Source organism: Carassius auratus, unplaced genomic scaffold (genome assembly GCF_003368295.1).
Source record: "Carassius auratus strain Wakin unplaced genomic scaffold, ASM336829v1 scaf_tig00002951, whole genome shotgun sequence".
NCBI lineage: Eukaryota > Metazoa > Chordata > Actinopteri > Cypriniformes > Cyprinidae > Carassius > Carassius auratus.
Window position 1 is genome coordinate 1,304,068 of NW_020523497.1, and position 25,948 is coordinate 1,330,015.

Here is a 25,948-nt window from a genome sequence, read left to right on the forward strand (position 1 = left end):
CTTGTATATTATATTAATTCATTACACACAGACTGATATATTTCAAATGTTTATTTCTTTTAATTTTGATTATTATAACTGACAGGCTAAGAAAAATCCCAAATTCAGTATCTCAGAAAATTTGAATATTGTGAAAAGGTTTATTATTGAAGACACCTGGTGCCACACTCTAATCAGCTAATTAAGTCAAAACACCTGCAAAGGCCTTTAAATGGTCTCTGTCTAGTTCTGTAGGCTACACAATTATGGAGAAGACTACTGCTGACAAATATTGCTACAAGTGTAACTGCATCATATAATAACTGCTGTTAATAATGTACATCGTCTGGCTGACTATGTCTTGTATTAATTTTTCGGAAAAATCCTGTCATATGCGCACAAACTGACAGTCACCACTTATAAGCTACTACTAAATATTGTAGAAACTTATTTTTCTGTAAAGTTGCTTTTGTAATGATTTGTATTGTAAAAAGCGCTATACAAATAAACTTGAATTGAATTGACTTGACAGTTGTCCAAAAGACGACCACTGACACCTTGCATGAGGAAGGCAATACACAAAAGGTCATTACAAAAGAGGCTGGCTGTTCACAGAGCTCTGTGTCCAAGCACATCAATAAAGAGGCGAAGGGAAGGAAAAAATTGTATAAGCAATAGGGATAACCGCACCCTAGAGAGGGTTTTTTATAACATGTTTTATTGAGACTTTAAATGCACTTTATATGTATTTGCTGTTTGATGTAAATTTTTTCTTATGCAGTGACCTGTATATTGCTTGTAAGGTGATCTTGGGTGTCCTGACATGTGCCATGAAATAAAATGCATTATTATTATTATTATTTTTTTTTAAGAGTGGACTGCAGCTGGAGTCAGTGCTTCAAGAACCACTACACACAGACGTATGCAAGACATGGGTTTCAGCTGTCACATTCCTTGTGTCAAGCCACTCTTGAACAACAGACAGCGTCAGAAGCGTCTCGCCTGCACTAAAGGCAAAAAGGACTGGACTGCTGCTGAGTGGTCCAAAGATATGTTCTCTGATGAAAGTAAATTTTTCATTTCCTTTGGAAATTAGGGTCCCAGAGTCTAGAGGAAGAGAGGAGAGGCACACAATTCATGTTGCTTGAGGTCCAGTGTATAAAGTTTCCACAGTCTGTGATGGTTTGGGGTGCCATGTTATCTGCTGGTGTTGGTCCACTGTGTTGTCTGAGGTACAAAGTCAACACAGCAGTATACCAGGAAGTTTTAGAGCACTTCATGCTTCCTGCTGCTGACCAACTTTATGGAGATGCAGATTTCATTTTCCAACAGGACTTGGCACCTGCACACAGTGCCAAAGCTTCCAGTACTTGGTTTAAGGATCATGGTATCCCTGTTCTTAATTGGCCAGCAAACTCGCCTGACATTAACCCCTTAGAAAATCTATGGGGTATTGTGAAGAGGAAGATGCGAAATGCCAGACCCAAGAATGCAGAAGAGCTGAAGGCCACTATCAGAGCAACCTGGGCTCTCATAACACCTGAGCAGTGCCACAGACTGATCCACTCCATGTCATGCCGCATTGCTGTAGTAATTCAGGCAAAAGGAGTCCTAACAAAGTATTGAGTGCTGTACGTGCTCATACTTTTTAGTTGGCCAAGATTTCCAAAAATACTTTCTTTGTTTTGGTACTAGAAAGTAATATTCTAATTTTCTGAAATAATGAATTTGAGATTTTCCTTAGTTATCAGTCATAATCATCAAAATAAAAAGAAATAAACATTTGAAATATATCAGTCTGGGTGAAATGAATGAAATAATATACAAGTTTTACTTTTTTGAATGGAATTAGTGAAATAAATCAACTTTTTGATGATATTCTAATTATATGACCAGCACCTATATGTGGACTTGTATATTGAAAAGAAATGTAGAATAAAAGCTGCACTATGAGAAATGTGTAAGGCAATCGGCGTCGGACATTTTTTTTCCCGTTGCTATTTTTTTTTTAGCTGTTCAAAAACAATCCATTATGCTTAATAAATAGCTTATTTTATCACTGAAAAATAAGATGGATTTGAGAGCAATTTGATTTGTGTGAGTGCAGATAACGTAATTGAACAAGTCTGAACTACTAAGTTTTTTTTTTTTTTTTTAAGTTTTTTTTTCTCAAAACATTTTACTGGATGAAAAGTAAAGTACATCTCTTTAGGCTCACACTTTCTGTTGAAAATAAATTTGACGAAATAATCAAAACAACAAAGACATATTTGCTACCAAGTTAGAAGGCCTTAATCCAGCACATAATTGCTGTTGTGCTGCTCAAAAGCCTTTAACATTGCAAGAACATTTGTCAATGTAACATATCAGGCTCCCAAACTAAGCAACACTGTACTTACAGTAGTTCTTCTGCTGACTGCTATTGGGTTCACTTACAGTTCTTGATGAGTCTGTATTAATACCCAACATATGTCTAACATAAACTTGGGAGAGTGAAAGTTTGAGTTTGAGAACACACAAATATTAATGGTTGCGCTTTGGACTTTCACAATGACTTAAATAATTGCCCCTAATAAACAGACCCTTAAACTAAATCTAAATTTGAAATCAGAAGCTTAATTATGGTGGTTCTAAACAATAATTGAACTATCGCTGACTTTAAATCTTAGCATTAGCATCAGTTTCTTGTACCAAGAACAATCTGCAATGTACACTGCAAAAATAAACAATGCAAGCCATACATTACACATTTGCTCAACAGTCATTGAAAACTTGTTGCGTTTTCGCTTCATACTTTGCATTTCCGCTTTATAATTAGAGAGGTTTCACCTAAATCCTGAACAGAATTAAAAGTACAGTTATAACTAATCAGCTTGTAGTACGTGTTTGACTTTGTAAAACAATTAAACAAGAATATAATGCAAAATCTCTATGTTATAGTCTATGTTAAGATGAACTTATGTGTTTGTACCTAAATATAAACTAAATAAATAAATCACCTTTATGACCTGGGCACTAATTTCCTATGATTGGACATCTTTAAACACTAGGACAAGTTCGTTTTGTATGTTAGAAGTGAAGCACCAATTTAACTGAAATCTCTAGTAAGCGTATATAATTACAAAATAATTCCTACTTTAAGATTTATGTTTACATGGAAATGGAAAGGAGCCATGAGAAATGAAAGACAGCTACTGTCCAGCCTAGAACAGAGTAAATCAATAAAATTGCTTAAAATTCATAGATTTCTCTTTCTTTTTTTCTCTAAATTGACATAGAAAATTAGAAATTAAAAGATAAAGAACTCTGAGCTCCCAAAAAAAGAAACTGTTCAAACATTGCACACCATCAAATTCAACAGCTCTGAAATCAGACATTCATTTAACAAAATAAGGAGCTTGAGCAGTTAAAATAATAAGCAACAAGATATCAAACATATAATAAACAAAACATCTCCTTAAACAACCTTCAGGACCTGCATTTGTATGTGAAAATTGTGAAAATATTTTTTTTTTGTAAACCAAACAAACAAGTAACATAACACTAATTAACAATCCTAACACTGGAAAAAGCTGCACTCTTAAGTTTTGTCTCCTTGCCTTCATTTATGGGGGGGTTGCTGTGGAAGTTTATTGTGGTCCCTCAACCATTTGTGAGAGTGACAAGAATAGACAGGAAGAGATGTAGTGTGGTGAAAAGCTGGCATTAGGAGATGCACAGTGCAGACACACATTGACCTGTGCCTAAACAGAGGAAGCTTGTCACATATGAGCAGAGGACAGTGACGGTTGACTGCATCTTCTCACTCATAGCCCTCGTTGAAGTTGTCCAAGTCCCATGTGTCCTCTGGTCCTTCCTGGTTGGGTGGTAACTGGAAATCGGGCTGGTAGTTCTCAGGGGGGTCAGCCAATGCATTTGGCCCCTTCTTGAGTTTGCCACTGTTAAATGGGGAAATATGTTTTTTTCAACCAATAAGATGAGGAAATCTTTTTAAGACGGCTGTTAAAAGCAGCATGAGATACTCACTGGTTCTTGTGTTTGGACCCGCTGATGTGGGCCTGGTACTGCTCCACAGAGTTCAGCTCAATGTTGCACACAGTACATGGGTAGCCCTTCAGTGTGGAGGCTGAAAATGTTTGTTACATTTACTGGTTTGACAAAATCAACAAAGAGACCACAAGTCCTCATTTTCAAGGTTAAAATGGATTAAGTGTTACAAATAAGTGTATCAACTAGGACTAGGTTGACTATAGTGATTAAGTGATTTTAACAGAATCCAACACTGATTCTTAAATCCCAAGATGAATCTTTAAGTCTGTTTTCTGATGATGTACAATAAGCTTTTGTTACTTTTGGTATGAGTGTATACAGTTTACATGACAGATTGCTGTAGCCACTTCAGTTCAAACACTTTTTGTACTTTAATATTCACAGACACTACTCCATATTATGTTGTAAATGACTGTACAGCCTACTTGTATTTTATTTACCCAAAATTTGCCAAATTCCATGGCATCCGGCATTTTACTGTAAGTTCGATATTTATGACTGGATTCTGTGATTTCATCTGGATTTTCCACATTGCAGGAATCCCTAACTGTATGCATAAATAAATTGTATTTTAAATACATCTGCAACCTGAATATAGATCTTAAACATAATTTAAGGTGCATATAAACAGTTAAATTAAACACAAAAAAATAAAAAATAAATAAAAAAGAAAAGTTTAAAATAATTTACAATTTAAGGCGAGATAGGAATGTTCCAGGTTATTTGAAATTGACTGTAGTCAGTAGACAGTTATGCAGCTGAACGTTTACAGAATTTATTAAAGCACTTGATTTCTTTAATAATTTGCACATCTATTAGGGCTATCAAACTGATTAATCGTGTTTAATCGCATCCAAAACAAAGGTTTGTGTCTACATAACATGTGTGTGAGTACTGTGTATATTTATATGTATATATAAATACACACACATACGTACATGTATATATTTAAGAAGTATATGTTATATTTATATATAAATCATATATAAAGAAGAATATATACATGTAAAAAATGAGAAAACATGAAAAAATCATGCTTTTGTGTGTACTTCTATACACATATAAATAAACACAGTACACATACATATGTTAACACACCTTTTGTTTTGGAAGAGATTAAATCGTGATTAATTGATTTGACAGTTTAATTATGAAATATAACATTAACTATTTTATAAATGGGATACTTCTGGCTGTGTGTTACTGATGTAATTCCCACTTAAATTCCACACCAAGTTTTACATACTGGATGTGGGACCCCCTTCTATGTTCTGACCTGGTGCAGAGGACGGCCCATATGTCTCCATCAGCTTCTGTTTAGTCAGGTGTTTTTTATGTTTCTTGCCACTGTAGTGCTGCTGAGCCATGAGGGGATTGTTGAAGGAAGCTTGACAGATGGAGCAGAAGCGGTTGGGGTCCTGTTTTGCTGGCCCCTGTGCACTTTCAGGTAGTACTTCATCCTTCTTCACCTGTACTTTGGGCTGAGGTAATGCTGGAAGATAAACCAAAACACAGGTCAGCTTTTCAGATGAGATTAGCACTTCAGACCATGTTCGGAATATATAATATTATATTAACATGCTGTGTACTGTATCCTCAATATTGCCAATAACAATTAGTATGTGAAGCATAATGAAATGCTTATGTACCATGGTCATTTAGCAATTTTTACCCTAGTTTGTATAAAAATATCTCAACTTTTGGCTGTTAAAACAAAACAGGAATCAGAAATTACGATCAATACTGATATTAGTTCATTCATCACACTGGAAATGAAAGGTCAAGTCAAAGGCATTGCAACAACATGCAATAACAAACATACCCGGTACGAAAGAACCATCAACTTGTAAAAAAAAATGAGTGTACATTTTTTTCTGGTAATTCCAGGATTAAGAACTAAATATCAAGATAATCAAGTCTTTTACCAGGAGTCTGCTGACCGAAGGTCTTCAAGCGAAGGTTCTTGGAGTGAACTTTGCCCTGGTAATGTGACTGTGCCACTACCGGGGAAGAGAATGTCATGTTGCACACATCGCAGGCTTTGTATTTTTCCCCTTCCTCAACATTACTTATCTGCAAAACATAACACTAGCCATTAATGCAGGACACAAACACATCTGGGATCCAATATACAATAAGTCTCCATCACATCTGGCCATTTATATGACTTACATCACCTGAAGGCTTGAACCGTTTTGCAACGGGCTCCTCATTACCATGAATGCTCATGTACCGGCGTACTTTGCTCGCATGTTTTTTGCTCTACAGGAGACCAAAAAAAAATAAAAAAATTTACAAGATACTAATTTGACCTGGGATAATTGTCATGTCAGCTTTATTTAACAGGTAATAGTCAGTTTTATCACAAATATATGCAGCATGTTTCATCCAAGTTTGGGTTAAAACGCATTTTGACAATCTGATCAAATATGAGCAATAGATGTTAAAAATCATGGGTGATGTCACAAAATGCTAGAACTGGGAAGTCACGTTGAGAATACTTCATTGTGGGATACAGCGCACCATTCCTAAAGATACTTTGGGCCTATCCCAATACCCACAATAACCAATACTGTCCCTTTAAAGGCAGGCAAGCATAAAATGCAACAATCTTGGGGAATTGTATTTATTTCAAAAGTATTATTCAAATATGCAAATCAATCTGTCATGAATGGCATTATTATTTTTTGTAAGGTGGGAGCTTGTTTACTAGAACTGTCATATTGTGAAATTAACTAATTTCTCTCATTCATTGTGATTCAAGTGGCCAGCCTCTGCTATATTCTGTCTCGGATACAACCATCTAATTTGATCTCTGTTGTATACTGCAGATTTTCTCAAACTCAACAGGCAGTCTGGGTATTCCAAGCATGTATACTGAATACATACATAAAATACAGAGAATACTACAGAAATAGTATGAGTAGTATGCTAGTATGCCATTGTGAAAACATCTCGAAATGCTTGAAATCAGTATTTAGTTCTCAAAACCACGTTTTGTACTGTTTAGCTGAGGAACGGCGTAAATGATTTAATCATTTAAACTTTGTCCATGCGAGTGTGAATTCATACCTGGTAATGTGCAAGTTTCTGGGATTCTGAGATTAAGACAGCGCTACACACTTTACATTGTGAGTCAGAGAACAAGTCACTGTGCTCCTTTATCATTCGGTTCACTGAAAGACAGGTCAGCATCAGATACAGTTACTACAAAGGGGTATTTCATTGTTATATAAAAGACATGAATACAAAACAGCTTTGAGGTAAAGTATGCAATCCTCAAATCAAACCTAAAATAGACTTCCTTTGCATTCAGTTGCCAAAAATTAGGCTTCGTCTTACATCGACCTTGAATACACTGTTTTTCCAAGTAGACACTAAAGAAGCAGTCCTCAGAGCACTGAAGAGCTTGAGCTATGCTACCATGCTTTACACTCCTACAGACTCTCAAGCACTGTACGTTCTCGTAATAAATGTCATGTTTTACTTCTAAACAATGCATCGAATGTAACGTAATTTATTAGTAAATGAATGTCGCCGATCTCTTACCCTCGGCCGCCCCTGAAGGTAAGTATGGAAAATCTCCATTCGGCTCTTGCTGCGCCATGGTGTTTGCAGGGGGCGGATCGCGCATGCGCAGACGATACATGCGCTGTACAAGTCTCTTCATAGTGTTTCCTGTAACGATTTTCAATCTATTTACAAACAAATATGTGAACAATTTATCCTGCATGCTTCACAGAATGATTTCTATACTCGTCTACGCATCCACTAAGCAATGCAGATGACCTAAGGATCCTTAAGAGAATCGACACGGGGTAAATATGTGTCTTGTTGCTGAGCGACTTGATTTACTTTGCTAAAGGAATCATTACTTTCTAGCATTTTACCAGTTTTAAGTGTTATCTGGTGTTATTAATGCACACTCAAAATTTCGCTTACGACCCTAAATTTAACAAGAATATGTAAATATTGCACCTCAAATATTTTACTGCTCCCCAGGGTGTGAAAACAAAAGCAACGTGGTTGGTTGAATTAATCGTTTCTGGATCCGAATCTTTCCTTTTTTGTTCTGAGTTCAAATTCAATTTACTTTCGAAGTGACTTTTTTTTATTTAACGTTATTTCGAAATTAAGGGTTTTGAGCTGAATTTTGGCTTCAAATTGAATTGGTACACATGAAGTTGCAACATCCTTAGTTACCATATGACTTAATACATTGTATAACCATTAAATTTAGTTAAGTCTATTTTGTTATTAAAACACTATGGTGTTTCTGTTAAATGAATGTAATGTCTGTAATGCAATTGCATTTTACTGTAATTTATTTTTATGTAGTTAAAATCGCATCCTTATTTGGATTAACGTTGTCTTAAAAAACCTAACAAACGTTGTAAATCAAAAAATAGATGTAAAGACGTTAAAGAACCATTGAATCGCTTTTGAACCAGTTCTTCGAGGCAAACGGATTTACACATATCACTCTAACCTCCCATCAACTCAAAAAATCGTCCCAGCTCGCGCGCTGTCTGCTGTGACGTAACGTTTTTGCTTGACCCTTGTGTCACGTGACATGACAACCGTTTGTGAAAATATCTTGGAATCGAAATCCTTGTTTTTCGAGCATTTGGTTGAACGAACTAACCTCGTATGGTCGAATATGAACACTGAACGCGTTCAGTAAAAGTGTATGTGCAGTTAGCTGAGGAACAGTCTCAGAAAGTGTGTATAAAGGTGTACACAGAGAGAGAATTAATGTTGTTGAGGTCGCAGCATGCCCCGCCGGAAGCGAGCCGCAGATGAAGGCGGAAGAAGAGTGAAAGTCAGCAGTGTGGAGCACAATGATGAAGAGACCCTGGTCATATCTGATTCTGAACATGAAGAGGTAACGTTACTGTGTATGCAGTAGGTAACCACATCCTGTGTGTTTGGCTTCGTAAGAGTTGTCTAAATAGCAACAACTTTTCTTAAAGAATTACAATGGTAATAATTGTCTCTAACAAATTCACAGTTAGTAACAGATATTCAGTATTGGGTATGTTGTGCTAATTTTGGTTCCAGTAACTTCACCAAATAGAATTGGAGAAAAAAAAATATTATATTTTCAAAAAATTCCCTGTCTTCCATTGGTTTGCCCCAAACTCAGGCCACTGGTTGAGCCAGTGTTTCTGTGAGAGTAATTTAATAAATAATAATTTTATGGTAAATTATAATGATTAATAATAATAATAAAAAAATGAAATAATAAACCATCTTTAAATTTGAACTTTTTATCCTCAGGAGGAAGATTGCTCATTTAAACAGTCCTCTTGGACAACCCGGTTGGAAAGAAGGGAGAATCAGTCTCATCTACAAAGTACTGAAACTCAAGATTTAATGACAGATGATTAATAGTGCCTGAAAATGTAGGGGTGCTTTTCATTCAGACCTGTTTGTGGTGTTCTACTCGTGATTTCAGAGATGACAGAAGAAGATATGCTGAACCTGGCCATGAGACTGAGCACTCAGGAAGCAAACCGTGCTGCCCAGAGACAAGAGCTGGAAGACAACGACATACAAAAAGCCATAGAAGAAAGTCTTAATGTTGGTGAAACATTTCTTCTCAAAAAGCCTGTAATAAACTATATGATGTTCAAAATTGGAAAAGATTTTAAAACGTTAGGCATCGTTTACTTTTGTAATTTGTAAATGGAAAAACTGAGCGTCATACACTAAACAACTGAGGATCACACATTACCAGACTCTTCAAGGCTTTCAGCAAACAACAAACAAATTCACACAGAAACTTGTTCCTCTTTGCTACGAGATGCAGTAGAAATAAATACAATATAAATTGTAATATAATCTCAAAATATCAAACATGAATCTTTGCCCATTATGGACTACATGATTTTCAGCGAAATCTGTCAACTCCGACAGCCCAAAATCTTCACACTGGCTCTGACTTAAATTGAGAATCATTGACTTATCTAGACTGCATAAAATTGTGCAAAACTTGTGTAGTGTATTCCAAAATCTCTTTTATAAGTATGACCAGTCAAAGAGAAGTAAGGTATTAATAAAAAATGCTGATTGTATTTCTGCAGGAAAGCTCTTTAAAAGCTTTGGAGGGTCACGATGAAGCAGCCAGCTCTACAGATCAACCACAGCAGAATGTAACAAGTGAGATATCAACTAGTCCGCTGCCGGAAATGTCTGATCCATCACAGAAGACCTCCATACATCTTTCAATAAGGAGTTCCCCAGCTCAGGTCTCCAGTCCTCCTGCTTCCACTCAGGTTAGTTATGAAAGGCCTTCACATTTTGTTATCGAATTATTGTTTTCTCTGTATAAACTTAACCTTATCATATTTTATATGCACATTTCTAAGGCTTCTAAATGATCAACATTATCAAAACTTGGTTGATCTGTTGTACAGAATCTTCTATATGCCCCTTGTTGTCTGATTAAGAGTTACATTTTTTTATTAGGTCCTATATTACAATTATAATTCTAAATCTGTCCCCTTCAGGTTGTGGTACACCTCTTTTTTGATGTGGAATTTTTATCCATATATAAGTTTTTAGAAAAATCATATAGCAATGTTAATACATGATATGATACATAAGGCTTTTGAGGATTTGTACGTCTCTGTCATCATTGTAATTTATTGCATTATATGATGCAATGTTGCAATGTTTTGCCCAGGGTATGGCTGGGACAACGCGTCGATTCGTCTACCTGTTTTTATTTATCTAAAAACGTTTGCAAACGTTTACCTTATGTGCGCTGAGTATACGCGATGGCCGGATCAACATTCAGTCCAATGTTATACAACCAATCCAGGGGTTTTTCTGCATTGATCTTTTTTTTTGGTGGCTGTCAAAGCCTTATTTGATCGGTGAGTGATGTAGAATAGAATGACTGCTGCGCCTGACAGGGTGTGTACGAGAGAGAGCCCCGGCTGCGCGCGCACACTCACAGTCTTCAAACAACATGAGCGCTTCTTGCTCTCTCTCTCTCCCTTGTGCATATTAATCAAAATCATTAAACATGATAGAAAAAGGGCGAAGCACCAAAGTTTCACACGCGCTCGCTCACTCACATTCTTCAAACTACACAACCGCTGTCTTGCTCTCTCTCTATCTCTCTCTCTCCCTCGTGCATAGTTACCAAAATCATTAGACACGATAGAAAAAGGGCGGACGCCAAAGTTTCACGTGGAGCATTCTGAGATTTTTTTTCTTCTCCATGACAGGCCGCTGGCTCCCACTATTAATTTTTATTTATTTATTTATTTTAAAAGCACTCTCTGTATTAGCTTAAAGCCCTCAAGTTTACATTGGTTACTGTATTCTTTCAATTGCTCTAAACAAGTATTTTGGGTGACCTTTTTTATTGAATGCTAGACATTAAGTTGTTGTTATTTTCATCTGAAAGAAGAACTTTTTTTCAGTAAGCTAGGCCCTATGTGTTCAGTAAGCTTGTTTCAGTAAGCTATGTGTTTTCAAGGCTTCAAGGTTTTATTGAATGCTATCTCTATACAAGTGCAAAGTAATGCATTCTTAGTCAGTCTTTTATTTTGTAATTTTAAGTGCAATAAACATATATTGCAATGTTAAGGAATTCATGTTTTTTTTCATTCAGATATGTAAATAAACATGTATAAATTGTTAGTAGTCAATTAATGGGGGAGATAATTGAAATCGAATCTGTCTGAAAAAATTAATCGTTAGTTTAATCGATGCATCGAAAAAATAATTGCTAGATTAACCATTTAAAAAATAATAGTTTATCCCAGCCCTAGCCCAGGGTGTAAAAAAAATAAAAATTTAATCTGTTCACTCCAAGCAGAATCAGAATTTTAACTCTTAAGTACCACCGGCCCACTGGTGGGTCGTTGGCACTCTTTTTTGTTGTTGTCTTTTTCACATATCTTAGTAATACTCATAACTTAGATATAATTTGAAAACATAAAACCTCAAAATTCATCCTGTGAAAACCATTGTGAAATCGGACATTGCGTTACAATGGAAATGGTACTTTAATGTCTTTTGGCAGTCTCCTTCCCCTTAGAGGGTGGAGTCAAATGTCATATTACAAAATGTATTATGGTCTTTTAGAAACAAAACCTTTCTTGAGAAAAGTACATATTGTCGGAAAGGTCTGAATCTCAAGATTCCATGTTTGGTGGTTATTCTGTGATATATCTAATATTGACAGAGATATTTAGACATTTGTGTAAGAAAAATGCATTTAAAAGTTTTGATGGCACCCGGTGGCTGTTTGTTGTATAACACCCTAATAAAATTTTTCAGGAACCTCAATGTTTTTATATCAACTTCAAATTTGGAACAAAACTTATTTAGAAATTCAGCTTTCATTTTATATCAATTTATGATTCAAAAATATTTGGAAAATTATTTATTTTGTATAAAATAAAAATGGCACAGGGCGTTTTTTTTTAACAGTTAATTTAAACTTTAACTTTTTGATACTTTGATATTTTGAAATTATTCCACCTGCAATAATTCGCAGATTTTCCTCTTAAAAAAAAAAAGAGTCCAACCATAAGTCTGTATTCCAAAGCATCTATGAATTATAACTATTTAAGTTTGAATAGTGCACTTTCACCTTTATATTCAAAAATGGATGTGGTACTTAAAGGGTTAATGTTTCTGTTCATGTGTTCCTTCTGTATAATTACCATTCCAAAAACAAACAAACATTTAATGACATTATTTGTTTATTCATTTATTTGCCTATAGTATGATAATAATAAGTACAGTGTTTTCTTTACAGACACACACACAAAAAAAGATATACCTTATTCTGGTATATTGTGTCTAGTCAGCCAATACAGCACCATCTTTTCTGTATTAAAAAAAATGAAAAACTTTCAATATTTTAAAGCAGGCATGTGGAATCTTAATCCTGGAGTGTCACTGCATAGTTTGGCAATCCCTGAAAAAAGAAATACCTACCTGTGTCCTGAAGACCTTGATTAGCTTGTTCAGGTGTGTATGATTAGGGTTGGAACTAAACTCTGCAGGGACACCAGCACTCCAGGATCTCTGACTACGTTTACATGCAGCCAATAACCCGTTCAAAACCGGGATATTAGCAATAACCCGGTCGCGCACTGCCATGTAAACACCGGCAAAAACCCGGATATGCTCATATCCCGGTTTTTAAAAACCGGGATATTATATCTGGGGTACCCCTTTTCTAACCTGAATATTTGGTCTTGTAAACGCGTTTCGGCATATCCCCATCAAAATGTGTGTTCTGCGCATGTTCTTTTCGCAAGGAATCTTGGTCTTTTGAGTCTTTGGATACAGGAAGAAGAATCGGAAATGACGCATATTGCGTATTAAGTCCTGACGCTAACCGTGCGTCGCTGTTTACATCGGGATATTGGCGACTGATTACACATTCCATGTATACAGGAGTAACTCTCTCTGCTCACGCATGTAAACGGGTTATCCCGAATGTTTCAGTAACCCAAATAGTGACCTTAACCCGACCATAACCCGAATTTTTACAGCATGTAAACGTAGTCAATGTTCCCCAACCCTGTTTTAAAGAAATTAAAGTATATGTTTTCTGCATGGTTTAAAAAAAAAAGAAAGAAAAGAAAAAGCTAATCGTATAAAATTTTGTTTTTGAGAGGAAAATAAATAATTAAGCATGTCTCCTTTTATTATTACATTCAGAATGTAGGCTAAAATACTGGTAAATAAAGCAAAATGTTTACAAACATTATAAACACAACTATAGGTTATTTTAGTTTCCTTCTCTTCACTACAAATCCTTTAAAGTTAACAGTATTATGGCTAAATAAATGTCAAGCCAAAACAAATTAATTTAAAGCGAAACGGAAGCCTACCTCTCTCATTTGGCACGAATCCAAATGTTTCCATATTCGTGACTTTTCTAGATGCTAAAGCATCATCATCCTTCTCATAAGCTATAACAGCACAGTGAGGCGGTGCTCACTCTCAACGGCCCCAATTGTACTATGGACTATTTTGATTAAGCAGTGTAATTTTATCTGTTTCTTTAACTGTAATTTATTTTGGTAATGAACAGGCTACGATGTCAAGTTAGCAAATATATGTTGTGTATGAGTGTGTGGTGCTGGCGTGATCACTGCATTGTTTTCCCTTTTAAGAGATGAAACTGTTACTCAATAATTTATAGTCATACAGCTTGAAGTAAGACATTCAAAACTGTAAAGCTTTTGCAAAGTCATTTGTCATTTGTGTTCCATTATTAACTGATTAATAGAGATTTCAGATAGTTGTTCTGTTCAGAACTATTACATTTGGTGTAGTTTCTGTTGCTGCTTGTGTTTCTGTAAAAGTTTCATTTGTTTCTGGTTTTCGTTTTTGTTGCTTGAACCAGTTCAGAGCCCTGTTTTTCCCTCCCATAATAAAAAGATATTTGATCATAAAGCTAAGCATTTATCATCTTACTTAGACATATTATTGGGAGATATAGAGCGACAGCTGGTGTTTATATGCTTTTTATGCAAGTAATCTGCTGTATCTGTCAATTATTTACACATTTTGGCTATATCAGAATCATCTCCAAATTTTATACATTTTTTTTCACTTTGGGCCTCTGAATAAAATAAAGGTGTTTTTGTTTTCTTCTCTGGAATGAGCTCCATATTTTCATTTTATTATACTATAAGAGATGTAAAAGTCTGATGTATCAAATATGATACTCAAAAAAAACATGCAAATGTTTTTAAGATTTTGTTTCAGTAAACTTCCATCTCTCTCTCTCTCTATCTATCTATCTATCTATCTATCCATCTATCTCTATATATATATATATATATATATATATATATATATATATATATATATATATATATATATATAAAAATTGAACATGGATATTTTTTCTTCAGGCTTTACAGGATTAATTGCAAAAGTATTAATCTTTCCCCTTTGTTTTCCTTATGCTCATGCATCTTCCTAGGACACGACCTCAGATGAACAGACAGTCATCAGCAACACTCCTGAGCTCTTCAGATCTGTCTCTGAGTCCCAGTCTCAGACGTCCCCTGTCTTCACCAGGCATGGCTGCTTAATTCACCAGCCTGTAGTATGTGTTGAGAAACTGAGTCAGGACCTCATCCCGGCAAGCATAGACTCAAACTTTCACATGCAAGATGGCGCTGCCGCTTCCATTTGCACTTACAGATCTCCGTCCCCAAAGCAGGAAGATTCACCCTTTTCCAAATGCCCAGTCTTCACTCAGAAAGACTTCAAACGAAAAATGTATTTGCCAGAGGACAAAGATGGTCGTAAAAATACCAATGCAAGTGAAGACGATACTTGTATATCTAATGAAGATACTCATTTACCAACACAAGTAAGCCAAGGTTTGAGCACAGATCCAGATATGTGCCTTTCACCTTCTGCGAGATCCAAGCTATCAAGCTCCGAATGTGTGCCTAAAACCAGCAATGAAGATGTCACTGTAGCAAGCTTAAGTAGGACATCTTAAAATGACAGGTTTAGCAGTTACACTATTGTTCATAAATTTATATATAAGTCACTGGGGTATACAGGTGCATCTCAATGAATTAGGATGTCATGGAAAAGTTTATTTATTTCAGTAATTCAACTCAAATTGTAAAACACGTGCATAAATTCAAAAACTCTTGCAAAGGTTTCCTGAGCCTTCAAAATGGTCTCTCAGTTTGGTTCACTAGGCTGCACAATCATGGGGAATCATCAACACCCTTTACAAGGAGGGTAAGCCACAAACATTCATTGCCAAAGAAGCTGGCTGTTCACAGAGTGCTGTATCCAAGCATGTTAACAGAAAGTTGAGTGGAAGGAACAAGTGTGGAAGAAAAAGATGCACAACCAGTCAAGAGAACCACAGCATTATGAGGATTGTCAAGTTTTTGAGTGAACTTCACAAGGAATTGACTGAGGATGGCTGGGGTCAAGGCATCAACAGCCACCACACACAGATGTGTCAAGGAATTTGGCTACAGTTGTCGTATTTCTCTTGTTAAGCCACTTCTGAACCACAGACAAAGTCAGAGGCATCTTACCTGGGCTAAGGAGAAGAACTGGACTGTTGCCCAGTGGTCCCAAGTCCTCTTTTCAGATGAGAGCAGGTTTTGTATTTCATAAACCAAGGTCCTAGAGTCTGGAGGAAGGGTGGAGAAGCTCATAGCCCAAGTTGCTTGAAGTCCAGTGTTAAGTTTCCACAGTCTGTGATGATTTGGGGTGCAATGTCATCTGCTGGTGTTGGTCCATTGTGTTTTTTGAAAACCAATGTCACTGCACCCATTTACCAAGAAATTTTGGAGCACTTCATGATTCCTTCTACCTTTTGAAGATGCTGATATTATGCCCACACTGCCAAAAACACCAAAAGTTGGTTAAATGACCATGGTGTTGGTGTGCTTGACTGGCCAGAAAACTCACCAGACCTGAACCCCAGAGAGAATCCATGGGTTATTGTCAAGAGGAAAATGAGAAACAAGATCCAAAAAATGCAAATGAGCTGAAGGCCACTGACAAAGAAACCTGGGCTTCCAGACCACCTCAGCAGTGCCAAAAACTGATCACCTCCATGCCACGCCGAACTGAGAGTAATTAAAGCAAAAGGAACCCCTGCCAAGTAATGAGTACATGCAATTAAATTCTCTAAAAAGGTTTTTTATGTGAGCCCAAATCATCACAGTTAAAATAACAAAAGACTTAAACTACTTCAGTCTGTGTGCATTGAATTTATTTAATACACAAGTTTCACAATTTAAGTTGAATTACAGAAATAAATTAACTTTTCCATGACATTCTAATTTATTGAGATACACCTGTAGCAATAGCCAAAAATATATTATATGGGTGAAAATTATTGATTTTTCTTTTATTCCAAAAATCATTAGTACGTTGAGTAAAGATCATGTTCCATGAAGATATTTTGTACATTTCCTACTGTAAATATATCAAAACTTAATTTTGGATTAGTAATATGCACGGCTGAGAACTTCAATGATTTAGGCGATTTTCTCAGTATTTTGATTTTTTTGCACCGTCAGATTCCAAATTTTCAAATGGTTGTATCTCATCCAAATAATATCCTATTCTAACAAACCATACATCAATGGAAAGCTTATTTATTCCACTTTCATATGTATATAGGATGTATACATGATGTATAAATCATAAAAAAGCACAAGACTTAGCACAAGACTTTTGAAAAAAAGCATTAAAAAAAAATCTTACCTTTTCACATTTGAATGGTAGTGTGTGTTGCAGAGAGAACTTTACTATAAGTCACTTGTATTTATAGAAGTCTGGTTTTACCTTAAGTTTGGAATGAATTAATCCTCTCTAATGTTTTCATAATTTTTTTAATGACTTTTACTTAACGTTGCACAATCCTGCTCCCTGAGATCTACCCAAGAAGGTAAAAATCAGCAGAAATAGTATAGCATCTGTAAATGTTTGACATAATATGTTGCCCATTTTCTCACATATTGTAAAGTATGCATAATATGCACATTTTCAACTCTGTTTGTGTTCTAACTTTGTCTGATAATTTTAACAGAAAAGCCCTAACCTAAAGCAAGCGGAGGATCAGACCACTCGGGAAGAGAATGTAAAATCTGACAATGGTATGCCATTTCTTGCACTACTCTACACTGTGGCCATACTGGCAAAGTTTGCACTTTACTCAGAGCCATATGGCCTAGAACCAAGAGTTTGTAGTTTTCAAATTATTATTATTTTATCTACAATTATCAATTTTCAGCACAAATACAAAATAACTTGCATACTTTATTTCCAAGTGGTATGTGGATGCATATGTACATAAGGCTATATAGTCGTGCCAAACAAAATACTTTAGTGTTTAGTAAAGATTCAAGGCAATTTGAGTTTTAGCTCTGGCAACAGAAAAACAGTCTTTATGCTTGAAGTTGCATGTGTGGTTGACCCACTGTAGTTGCAAGACTAAGCAGTGTTTTGCAGTATTTGGTACCACACAGAGTAAGTTTGGTTCCTGCCGACAGGGCCTTTTAAGTCATTGGGTTTTCTGTGCGATGGATCCATACAATTTTTTTCTTTTTAAATACACAATTGTTTAGTAAGGATGCATTAAATTGATCAAAAGTGACAGTAAAGATAGATTACAAACGTGCTTTGCTTCAAATAAAAGCTGTTCTTTCTATTCATTAAAGAATCCTACAAAAATTTTAAAGTCAAAGACTGCTTAATGAGACTTCTTAAAAAAAAAAAAAGAAACTTTTGAACGGTAGTTTATGGTAGTTCTGTATATGATTTTGTACAGAATGTTTGGGTTAACTGTTAACATGTTTTAAACTCCAGAAACTGCTCCGAACACTTGGAATGAATTTGCTAGTCACATGGACTTACATTTAACAGATGAAGATGATGGCAGCGAAGAGGTAGGTACTGTATTTTATAGTTAGTAGTTTGTATATTAAAAGTAACTGCATGTTTAATATCCTGTCATTTGAACAGAGGGGTATTAGACATTAACATGCACAAGAATATTCTGATCTTGTTCAACATTTGGTTATATTTCAACTATTCAAAGCCTCATGTAAGCCCTTCATTGCCAAAACCACATAGTTGTTAACCAGATAATGTTATGGTTTTTAGAAATTTGTATACAACATCTGGCATCTGCCTCTATTTACTAACATTCATTTATAAATATCTATGTACAAACACATTTTTTGTGTGTGATATTAAATACAAACATGTACAAAAATGTATATGCATTTCAAAGTTTATTGGCAATATGCTTGTTACATGTATACAGGAATATTCTAAAAGCTATAGAACATGTAAACAGCAAGGTTTAATTAGAATGTGATTCTTAATTGGAAAATGTTGTCTTTTTCCAGTTTATTTCCCCCAGCCCAGTCTTGCACAAGAACATTTTTCAACCAGTCAAGACTGAGCTTTCCCCTACCCAGTCCTGCATCTCTCCAGCTGTCTTCACACCCAATCCTTCTACACAAGACACACAGATGTCCCGGTCTGTCCTGGAGGAGGGCTCGGGAGCATTAAAAGGTGTGGAATTCAAACCCTCCGACTGTAAACCTCCACATACTTCATTGGAAAAAGGAGAATGCACTATTTCTTACTTCTGGGGTGTGCCTTTCTGTCCCATGGGGCAAAACCCGGATGAGTACACGCGTGTGATCTTGTGTCAAATGGAGGTGTATGAGAAGAGTCTGAAGGAGGCCCAGCGAGAGCTGCTACGCAAAGCAGACTGGGGAGAGCCAGTAAGTGACATCAGCTGCATTCATTCAGTCAAAACATCATATTACAACAGTTATATTCAGGGGCGTAGGAACTGAAACCTACCAGTTTTCCTCATGAAGATTAAGATTAATAATGTGATATATTTACAATTGTTTAATGGCTGCCAAAACCACTGTAACAATATATATATTTTTTATAGAATATTAAGTAATGTAGATTGCCAAATTATAGATTTTTTTTTTTCTCTTCAGGTGATTCCTGGCTCATCAGAGAGGCCATTTGGTGCAAGGAGATGGAAGCGCCACAGAGCTCCTCAGTTGTCCGAGGATGAAGAGGAGAATGACAAAGATGGAGAGAAAGAAAATAACAGAATAGATGTAGAAGAAGAGAGGGAAGAGGCTAAGGAGGAGTCTGTGGTGGGGTCACAAGAGGATGCTGAGGGCAGACAGTGTGAAACATATGTAGTGGTGTCTTCTCCAGAGACAAAAGATGAGCAAGAGGTTAGTATACTTTTTTTGATATCAATCTAATCTCTGTCTTTAGGTTGGGTGTTAAGATCTAGGGATGTCAGCATGTGAAATTAATATGTAGTAATAGTTCCATCATGTCTGTTTGAATTCATGGCTCCGGGTAGCTTTATCCTCCTGAGACCCAGAAAAAAAGGGTTTGGTGATCTTTTATTTATTTATTAATTTTTTATGTCATTACATTGTTCGAAGCAAAAACAAAACATTTTTGATTTGTTTTGAAAGATATTATATGTCCTTTGTATAATTATTATACAGAGGACATATTGCATCTGTCGATCCATCGGTTCTGTCCTGTTTTTCATTGACACGCCCCAAACTCGGAGCTAAAAGACAGTTCAGTGTTTCCCACTGGTTATTATGACTTTGTGGTGCCATTCATGTGCGTTTAAAGCTGCAGTAGGTAACTTTTGTAAAAATATATTTTGTACATATTTGTTAAACCTGTCATTATGTCCTGACAGTAGAATATGAGACAGTTAATCTGTGAAAAAATCAAGCTCCTCTGGCTCCTCCCATTGCAGGAATACATTGCTCCCGGTAAGAAACAACCAATCAGAGCTGCCGTCCGTAACTTTGATTGTGTTCAAAATGTAGAAAAATGTATATAATAAGCGAGTACACCATGAATCCATTTTCCAAACCGTATTTTTAACTTGTCCTGAATCACTAGGGTGCACCTATAATAAGTGTTTATATAAACTAACTGACCCCTGATTGGAACATCCACAAAATTCACACAGTAATCTAATATCAGCTTATGACATGACAAGTCAACAAAGTATTTTAGGCTTCTGTGCTAAAATGTGTAATGTCAAAAAACTAATAAAGAAGGAAATGTTGTATGTATTGTATATTTATTGTAAATACGCCTATATTCTATAAAATTACAATACATTTATTTTAAATGTATAGTGCAGCTTTTTAGTGAAACAGCAACATATCACAGGTAGGCCAGTACGAGACAGGCTATTAATATAAGAGAGTTATTAAGAAAAAAAGCACTTTAGGCAAAACCAATTATTATATTATTTTTAATTCGTCAAATCAATTTTTAGGTTGAAGGCAAACAAAAGTTTTAAACAAAACCCTGTACAAAGATGATTATCAACTTATTGTTATGAAAGATATTACAGAATGATTTAATATACCGGTAATATTTTACTTTATTCAAAATGTTAAAACATGGCCACATTAATTATTACTTTTCTACACATTGAGAGTAACAACTTGCAGCATTTCTAGTAGAATCTCATATTTCATAGGAATACACACACACACACATACTGTACATATATATATATATATACACACGCACATACAAAAGAATCACCTCCTTAAAATAATCACATTTTGTTGCTTTGCAGCATGAAATGAAGGCGGACTCAGTTTTTGTTTATTCAGCTGTATTTACTCCGAGCAACTTATAAAATCAAAGTGAAAGATATAACACCAACACATCAGAAAAATAAAATAAAACAAAACCGAATCACTGAGTTGGAAAAAAGGATCGCCACCTTGTGTCAGTGTTTAGTTGAACCAACTTTGCTTTAATTACAGCCTTCATGTCTCTACTAACTTTGCACATCTACTGCAATATTTGCTCACTCTTCTATGCAGAACTGCTGCTGAAGTTCAGTTAAATTTGATGGTGACCGTTTATGGACTTCACTGCAGTCTGTAAGTCTTTACACAGATTTTCAGTGAGGGTTAAGTCTGGTCTCTGACTAGGCCATGCAATGTCATTCACCTTTTTCTCCTTCAACCACTGCATGCTCAGTTTTGCTGTGTGCTTTTGGTCATTGTCATGTTAGAAGGTAAAATACAAAATATAAAATACATTTTATGTGTATTATACATTTAACTAAAGGATCCTGCAAGCACTTAAATTTATCCCCCTATACTCGTACTGCACAAAAAGTGGTTCAGTAACGTTGAATGTTACAGGGACTGATTATTGCAGATGCAGATCCCACTGTGTTCTGGTATATCGCCTTGCTTACAGTATCGCAACATATCATATCACAACCACTGTATCATGGCAATACACAGCCCCTATTTTAAAGGGGGTGATTCTTTTATATACCCACTGTACATACATACATAAATGAATATGTATAGAGAGAAAGAGAGAGACAATTTATTTCCTTATTCACTTGTGTTGACCAAAAAATGTCTAAAAACATGCTGTGTTTCCTAGTGTACTCTACAGATGACATGTATGAAATGTATGTCCTGTTTTGAAAAAGAAAGTCATTCTGTTTTGAATGCCTAAAGTTTACCCGAGACATTAATTTATGAGCAAAGAGGACAAAGTCTATGGCTGGTTCTCTCTGTAGAATATGGGGTTTTTGACTTGTGTTTTTTGGGTGTAATACCATCATCAACCGCAAGATGACGCTTCATTAACTAGATATACTGGAACAAAGACAGTGTTGTTAAGAATGTTGCCCCTGTTGCTGATATCTTGTTTGCTTTCTCAACAGGAAAAAAAACCTTTCTTCAGCCAGGAGGAGCCTGTAACTGCCGCTTTAAATAAACATTTTAGGTAAAATAGTGTCTTGTTCCCTTAACTCTTAGATGTAGTAACGTTTACATTTTTTGAGTTGAGTGTTGAGTGTTTAGATTTCCACCAAAGTGTGTGTGTGTGTGTGTATATATATATATATATATATATAAGAGAATAATCTATAAATTCTAGAATATTTCTGAAATATTGTTAATCTTCACTCAAGGAAATTCACTTGAAGGAAATTCAAAATAGCTGTTGTTGGTATATCACTGTTCCACTAACATGTTTCACAAAATAACCAAGGCATTGCAACAAAAACCTTTATTTTGTGGTAAACACAGTGATCACAATTAGAGAACAGAGACCACTGCAGCACAAAGGAAGATTACAACTAACATTTTCTAGGGTTATCACTTTCAGAAATTCGTAGGCAGTGTAGAAGCCCCTGCTTTGAATGACTTCAGCACGTCTGTGGCCACAGGTTATCACTATTATCACTGCGCTGGTGTGATCTTGGTCCTCTCTTCTTCCACTCTTTTCCATAGTTTGGTAACTGTAGTGGGTTTCTTAGCCATCTCTTTCTCTCATTATTTTCATGTTCTTGACTTCAAGGAACTGGTTTACTCATTTTGCAGTGTGACAAGGTCATTGTCTTGCATGAAAAGTGCAGGCTGATTTGGAGATGCTCGTAGGGAAGGTACCGCATGTTGCTGAAGGAGGTTCTGATAAGCATGCCATGTATCTATATAAGAGGCCCAACTTTTGCTACACAAAACATTCAACAATCAAAAAAAGACATTTCCTCCATTTTTCCCTGACTTCTTTATGCACTTGGGCTTCAATCTTTCCCCATTTTGTGGCCAAACCAAACGTTTCCCATCAGACCCAAATAAATAAAAAATCAAAGGTTGGTCTATCCTTTTGATTCTTTCTGCCGATGAGAGGCTTCATCACTGCAGAATGAGCTTTCAGTCAGATTTCTCTTAAAAGTGACAGATCCTTACCCTATTCGGGGTTAAACTGGCATGCAATTCAAGCTGCAGTTTTTAACCAGTTGCCCATTGAAAGTCTCCACATTATTCTGTCTTCTCATGCATTTGTTTTACATGGATGACCAGCCTTTTTGGTTGACCTGAATTGGTGTCATTGTAAAGCTGTATTTGAGAAATCACAGATTTGAAATGACCAATGGCTGAAAGGGCATCCCTTTAACTTTCATCTGGACAACTTCCTGTCACAGGCTTTCATTCACCTTAGAGTGGCCTGCCATCTTGCAATCTCAATGAAAATTAGAGAAATGTTGCCTTTTAAATAGGGTATGTCATATAATTAAAGAAATTAGCACCAGGTGCCAGATTAACACCAATAAATAAGATGTATCTGTAACTGTTCTCTAATTAGAGTTCCTTTTCAAATATCTCATGTAAGGTTTTATAATGTGCGGAATACAATTACTTAATTTACTGTGCTTAATTTTCCATACAGTGAAAATGGACGGGTTTACTCCATAAAGTGGATGGTGTCAAAGCTTTAGAAAGGATGCACAGCACCTCAACAGTATTATAAAGCTGTCCTAACACATCTCATTAACAGAGGAAGTGCTCCATGTGAAACTCCAGATGAAACTCAAATACAGTGTTCAGCTGAGCAGGAGAAAGAGGAGGCCCAGAATCATGTGCATTGTGAAGAGGATGATATTGTTTGTCCAGGTATATGACCAAAGTTTATGACTAAAGTGCCCTTCAGTTGATGATGGAACATTTTCCTCTGGTTTAAATGTAATTTAGTTAATTGTTCTTGATACAGAGACTCAGTTGACTCAAAACAGCACACCAGAAGAACTAATGGTGACCAGTCCTGCTCAGGTACAGTAACACCGTATAACTCTGCTCCAATCAAGAGGCAGCGTCCTACAAGGACCCTCAAACAATAGACCATATAGACTGAATTTCAAGGTCTCAAGACCTCATAATTTTAAGTGTGCTTCCATTCTTCACAGCCCCAGTCTCATACTGGCAGTGAGGTGATTGAGGTAGAGGAGGGAGGATGTGCTCCTGTCGTAGAAGAGATGATGGAGACTGAGGGACTGGAATGCCCCATGTGCTCCAAACTCTTCCCTCTCGATAAGATCGAGGTGCATGCAGCTTTATGTAATGGCGAAATATACCACCAGGAGGAGCAATTGCAAGGTTAGCTCTCTAATAGCTCTTTTTTTAACTTTTCACTATGCAAATAGATGTAATAAAAATCAGTCAAATTCAGTATATAAATATTGTGTTGCCAACGTGGTTGTTAATTGCCTCTGAGATATTTGTGAATACGTCAAGAAATTAGTCAAGTGAAATATTTTGGGTTATAGAAGTTGTTGCCCGAAGGAAAAGGACCAAAATAAATTTGACAGAGGAAACTCCACGATCTGGCAAGTAGGTACAACAAACATTCAAACATTGAAAAATCATTAAACATGTTGAGGATAAATTAAGAAAAAAAGTGACATGCTTTGATTGAATTTTCTTTGCAGATCAACACAAATGGAGAAGTGGAGTTTCCCGGAGTATCCAGAACATGACAATTTTTGCATTGAAAAGAAAGACTTAAGAGCTAATCAGGCAACATCATTTTTAAGTGTCAAAACTTTCACTGAGAGGGTTTGTATTGTGTTTGTATCAAGTGTCAACATTGTGCTTTTGTAGGAAAACGGCCTGCTTTCTGCTCTGGACCAGACAGAACAGAGACAGTCTGGTATGTAATCTGTTTCTCATTTCTGGTGATTATGCCGATTAAGCTTGACAGAAAATACCTTTTTATTACATTAATTTCTTTACTCACAGGCACTGATGAACCTGGACCATCTGAAGTTTCTACAACAAGCAACTGGTACAATACCAATATTGTTTGCTAAAGACGTTGAATGTGCATATGCCTTCACATTTATAGAAATCAGCATTAATTATTACATAAATGGTTCTCCAGTGGCCTTGCCGATCCTGTCGTGATGGGGACTTCTGAAAGTGTAGTCTGCTCAGCGATGACTTCCTGTACCAGTACCGCCTTCATTCCTCAATCAGAGAACACTGACTGCCTTATTGACTCCTCTAAGAACAGCCAAAGACTCTCAAGAAAGAGAAAATTCAAAAGATAGTGTCAACATGCATTTAGTAACACTTGTGTCTGTGCTTTTCAGTGCCTCCCCATTTGTATGGCTTTGTATGCAAAGAAAAATGCACAAATTGATCTTAAGTCTTGAATTAAATCTTTGTTGTCTTCTAAAAGGCTGTTAAATGCTACTGCCACCCCATGACGTTTCTGTTAAATATCTAATTTGATATTTCTATCTAGCGATCATTTCTATCGCTTTACATGGAATAAAGTAATGCCATCTTTATATGCTGATCTGGTTTCTTTTAGTAGGCAAGTTTCAGGATCAGAGGTTTGGGAGCAGCCATGGCAGATTTGTATGTAGTAATTTGTGTGGTGATAGCACCACCATATGGAAGTTGTATATTGCAGCTCTTTGTTGTAATTATTTGCCTTCTATTATATTTATTTGGAAGAAGAGAGGCCAACCAGCGGCCAGCTTGATTATTGAATACTTATTGTTTTTACCTCATTTGACTCATAA

At 36.0% G+C, this 25,948-nt stretch overlaps 2 protein-coding genes and 1 non-coding gene across 6 annotated transcripts; 2 read left to right on the forward strand and 1 right to left on the reverse strand.

Annotated features, from left to right (window-relative positions):
- Window positions 1-2,137: 2,137 nt before the first annotated feature.
- LOC113070112 (zinc finger protein 346-like) lies at window positions 2,138-8,797 on the reverse strand. 2 transcript variants are annotated; one of them, XM_026243306.1, is made up of 8 exons: window positions 8,675-8,797; window positions 7,579-7,707; window positions 7,102-7,205; window positions 6,202-6,291; window positions 5,955-6,102; window positions 5,306-5,521; window positions 4,006-4,105; window positions 2,138-3,917 (listed from the first exon to the last, which is right to left on the reverse strand). In XM_026243306.1, the coding sequence occupies exons 2-8, from the start codon at window positions 7,697-7,699 to the stop codon at window positions 3,782-3,784; spliced, it is 915 nt and encodes a 304-aa protein (XP_026099091.1). In that variant the 5' UTR covers window positions 7,700-7,707; window positions 8,675-8,797; the 3' UTR covers window positions 2,138-3,781. The 2 variants fall into 2 exon arrangements, with proteins under 2 accessions (XP_026099091.1, XP_026099090.1); XM_026243305.1 differs by lacking the exon at window positions 8,675-8,797 and having other exon boundaries at window positions 7,579-7,848.
- LOC113070111 (BRCA1-A complex subunit RAP80-like) lies at window positions 7,680-25,711 on the forward strand. 3 transcript variants are annotated; one of them, XM_026243302.1, is made up of 19 exons: window positions 7,680-7,847; window positions 8,803-8,914; window positions 9,310-9,385; window positions 9,488-9,612; window positions 10,116-10,307; window positions 15,002-15,397; window positions 17,600-17,666; window positions 18,379-18,458; window positions 18,924-19,307; window positions 19,539-19,787; window positions 22,301-22,362; window positions 23,920-24,035; window positions 24,133-24,191; window positions 24,326-24,515; window positions 24,686-24,749; window positions 24,848-24,935; window positions 25,020-25,068; window positions 25,158-25,203; window positions 25,300-25,711. In XM_026243302.1, the coding sequence occupies exons 2-19, from the start codon at window positions 8,804-8,806 to the stop codon at window positions 25,466-25,468; spliced, it is 2,523 nt and encodes an 840-aa protein (XP_026099087.1). In that variant the 5' UTR covers window positions 7,680-7,847; window position 8,803; the 3' UTR covers window positions 25,469-25,711. The 3 variants fall into 3 exon arrangements, with proteins under 3 accessions (XP_026099087.1, XP_026099088.1, XP_026099089.1); XM_026243303.1 differs by having other exon boundaries at window positions 15,002-15,343; XM_026243304.1 differs by lacking the exons at window positions 25,020-25,068; window positions 25,158-25,203; window positions 25,300-25,711 and having other exon boundaries at window positions 24,686-24,753; window positions 24,848-24,990.
- Window positions 17,978-18,107, forward strand: LOC113070119 (small Cajal body-specific RNA 14). Its single transcript, XR_003279857.1, has one exon.
- Window positions 25,712-25,948: the final 237 nt, after the last annotated feature.

Coding starts and splice junctions, on each gene's coding strand:
- LOC113070112 (XM_026243305.1), bottom strand. CDS start 7,762: ATGCAGGATAAATTGTTCACATATTTGTTTGTAAATAGATTGAAAATC. Junction 6,103..6,201: donor GGTTCAAGCCTTCAGGTGAT/GTAAGTCATATA, acceptor TATGTTTTGCAG/ATAAGTAATGTTGAGGAAGG. Junction 4,106..5,305: donor TGGGCCGTCCTCTGCACCAG/GTCAGAACATAG, acceptor AAACATTTTCAG/CCTCCACACTGAAGGGCTAC.
- LOC113070111 (XM_026243302.1), top strand. CDS start 8,804: ATGCCCCGCCGGAAGCGAGCCGCAGATGAAGGCGGAAGAAGAGTGAAA. Junction 24,750..24,847: donor GAAACTCCACGATCTGGCAA/GTAGGTACAACA, acceptor TTTTCTTTGCAG/ATCAACACAAATGGAGAAGT. Junction 24,936..25,019: donor AAGACTTAAGAGCTAATCAG/GCAACATCATTT, acceptor GTGCTTTTGTAG/GAAAACGGCCTGCTTTCTGC.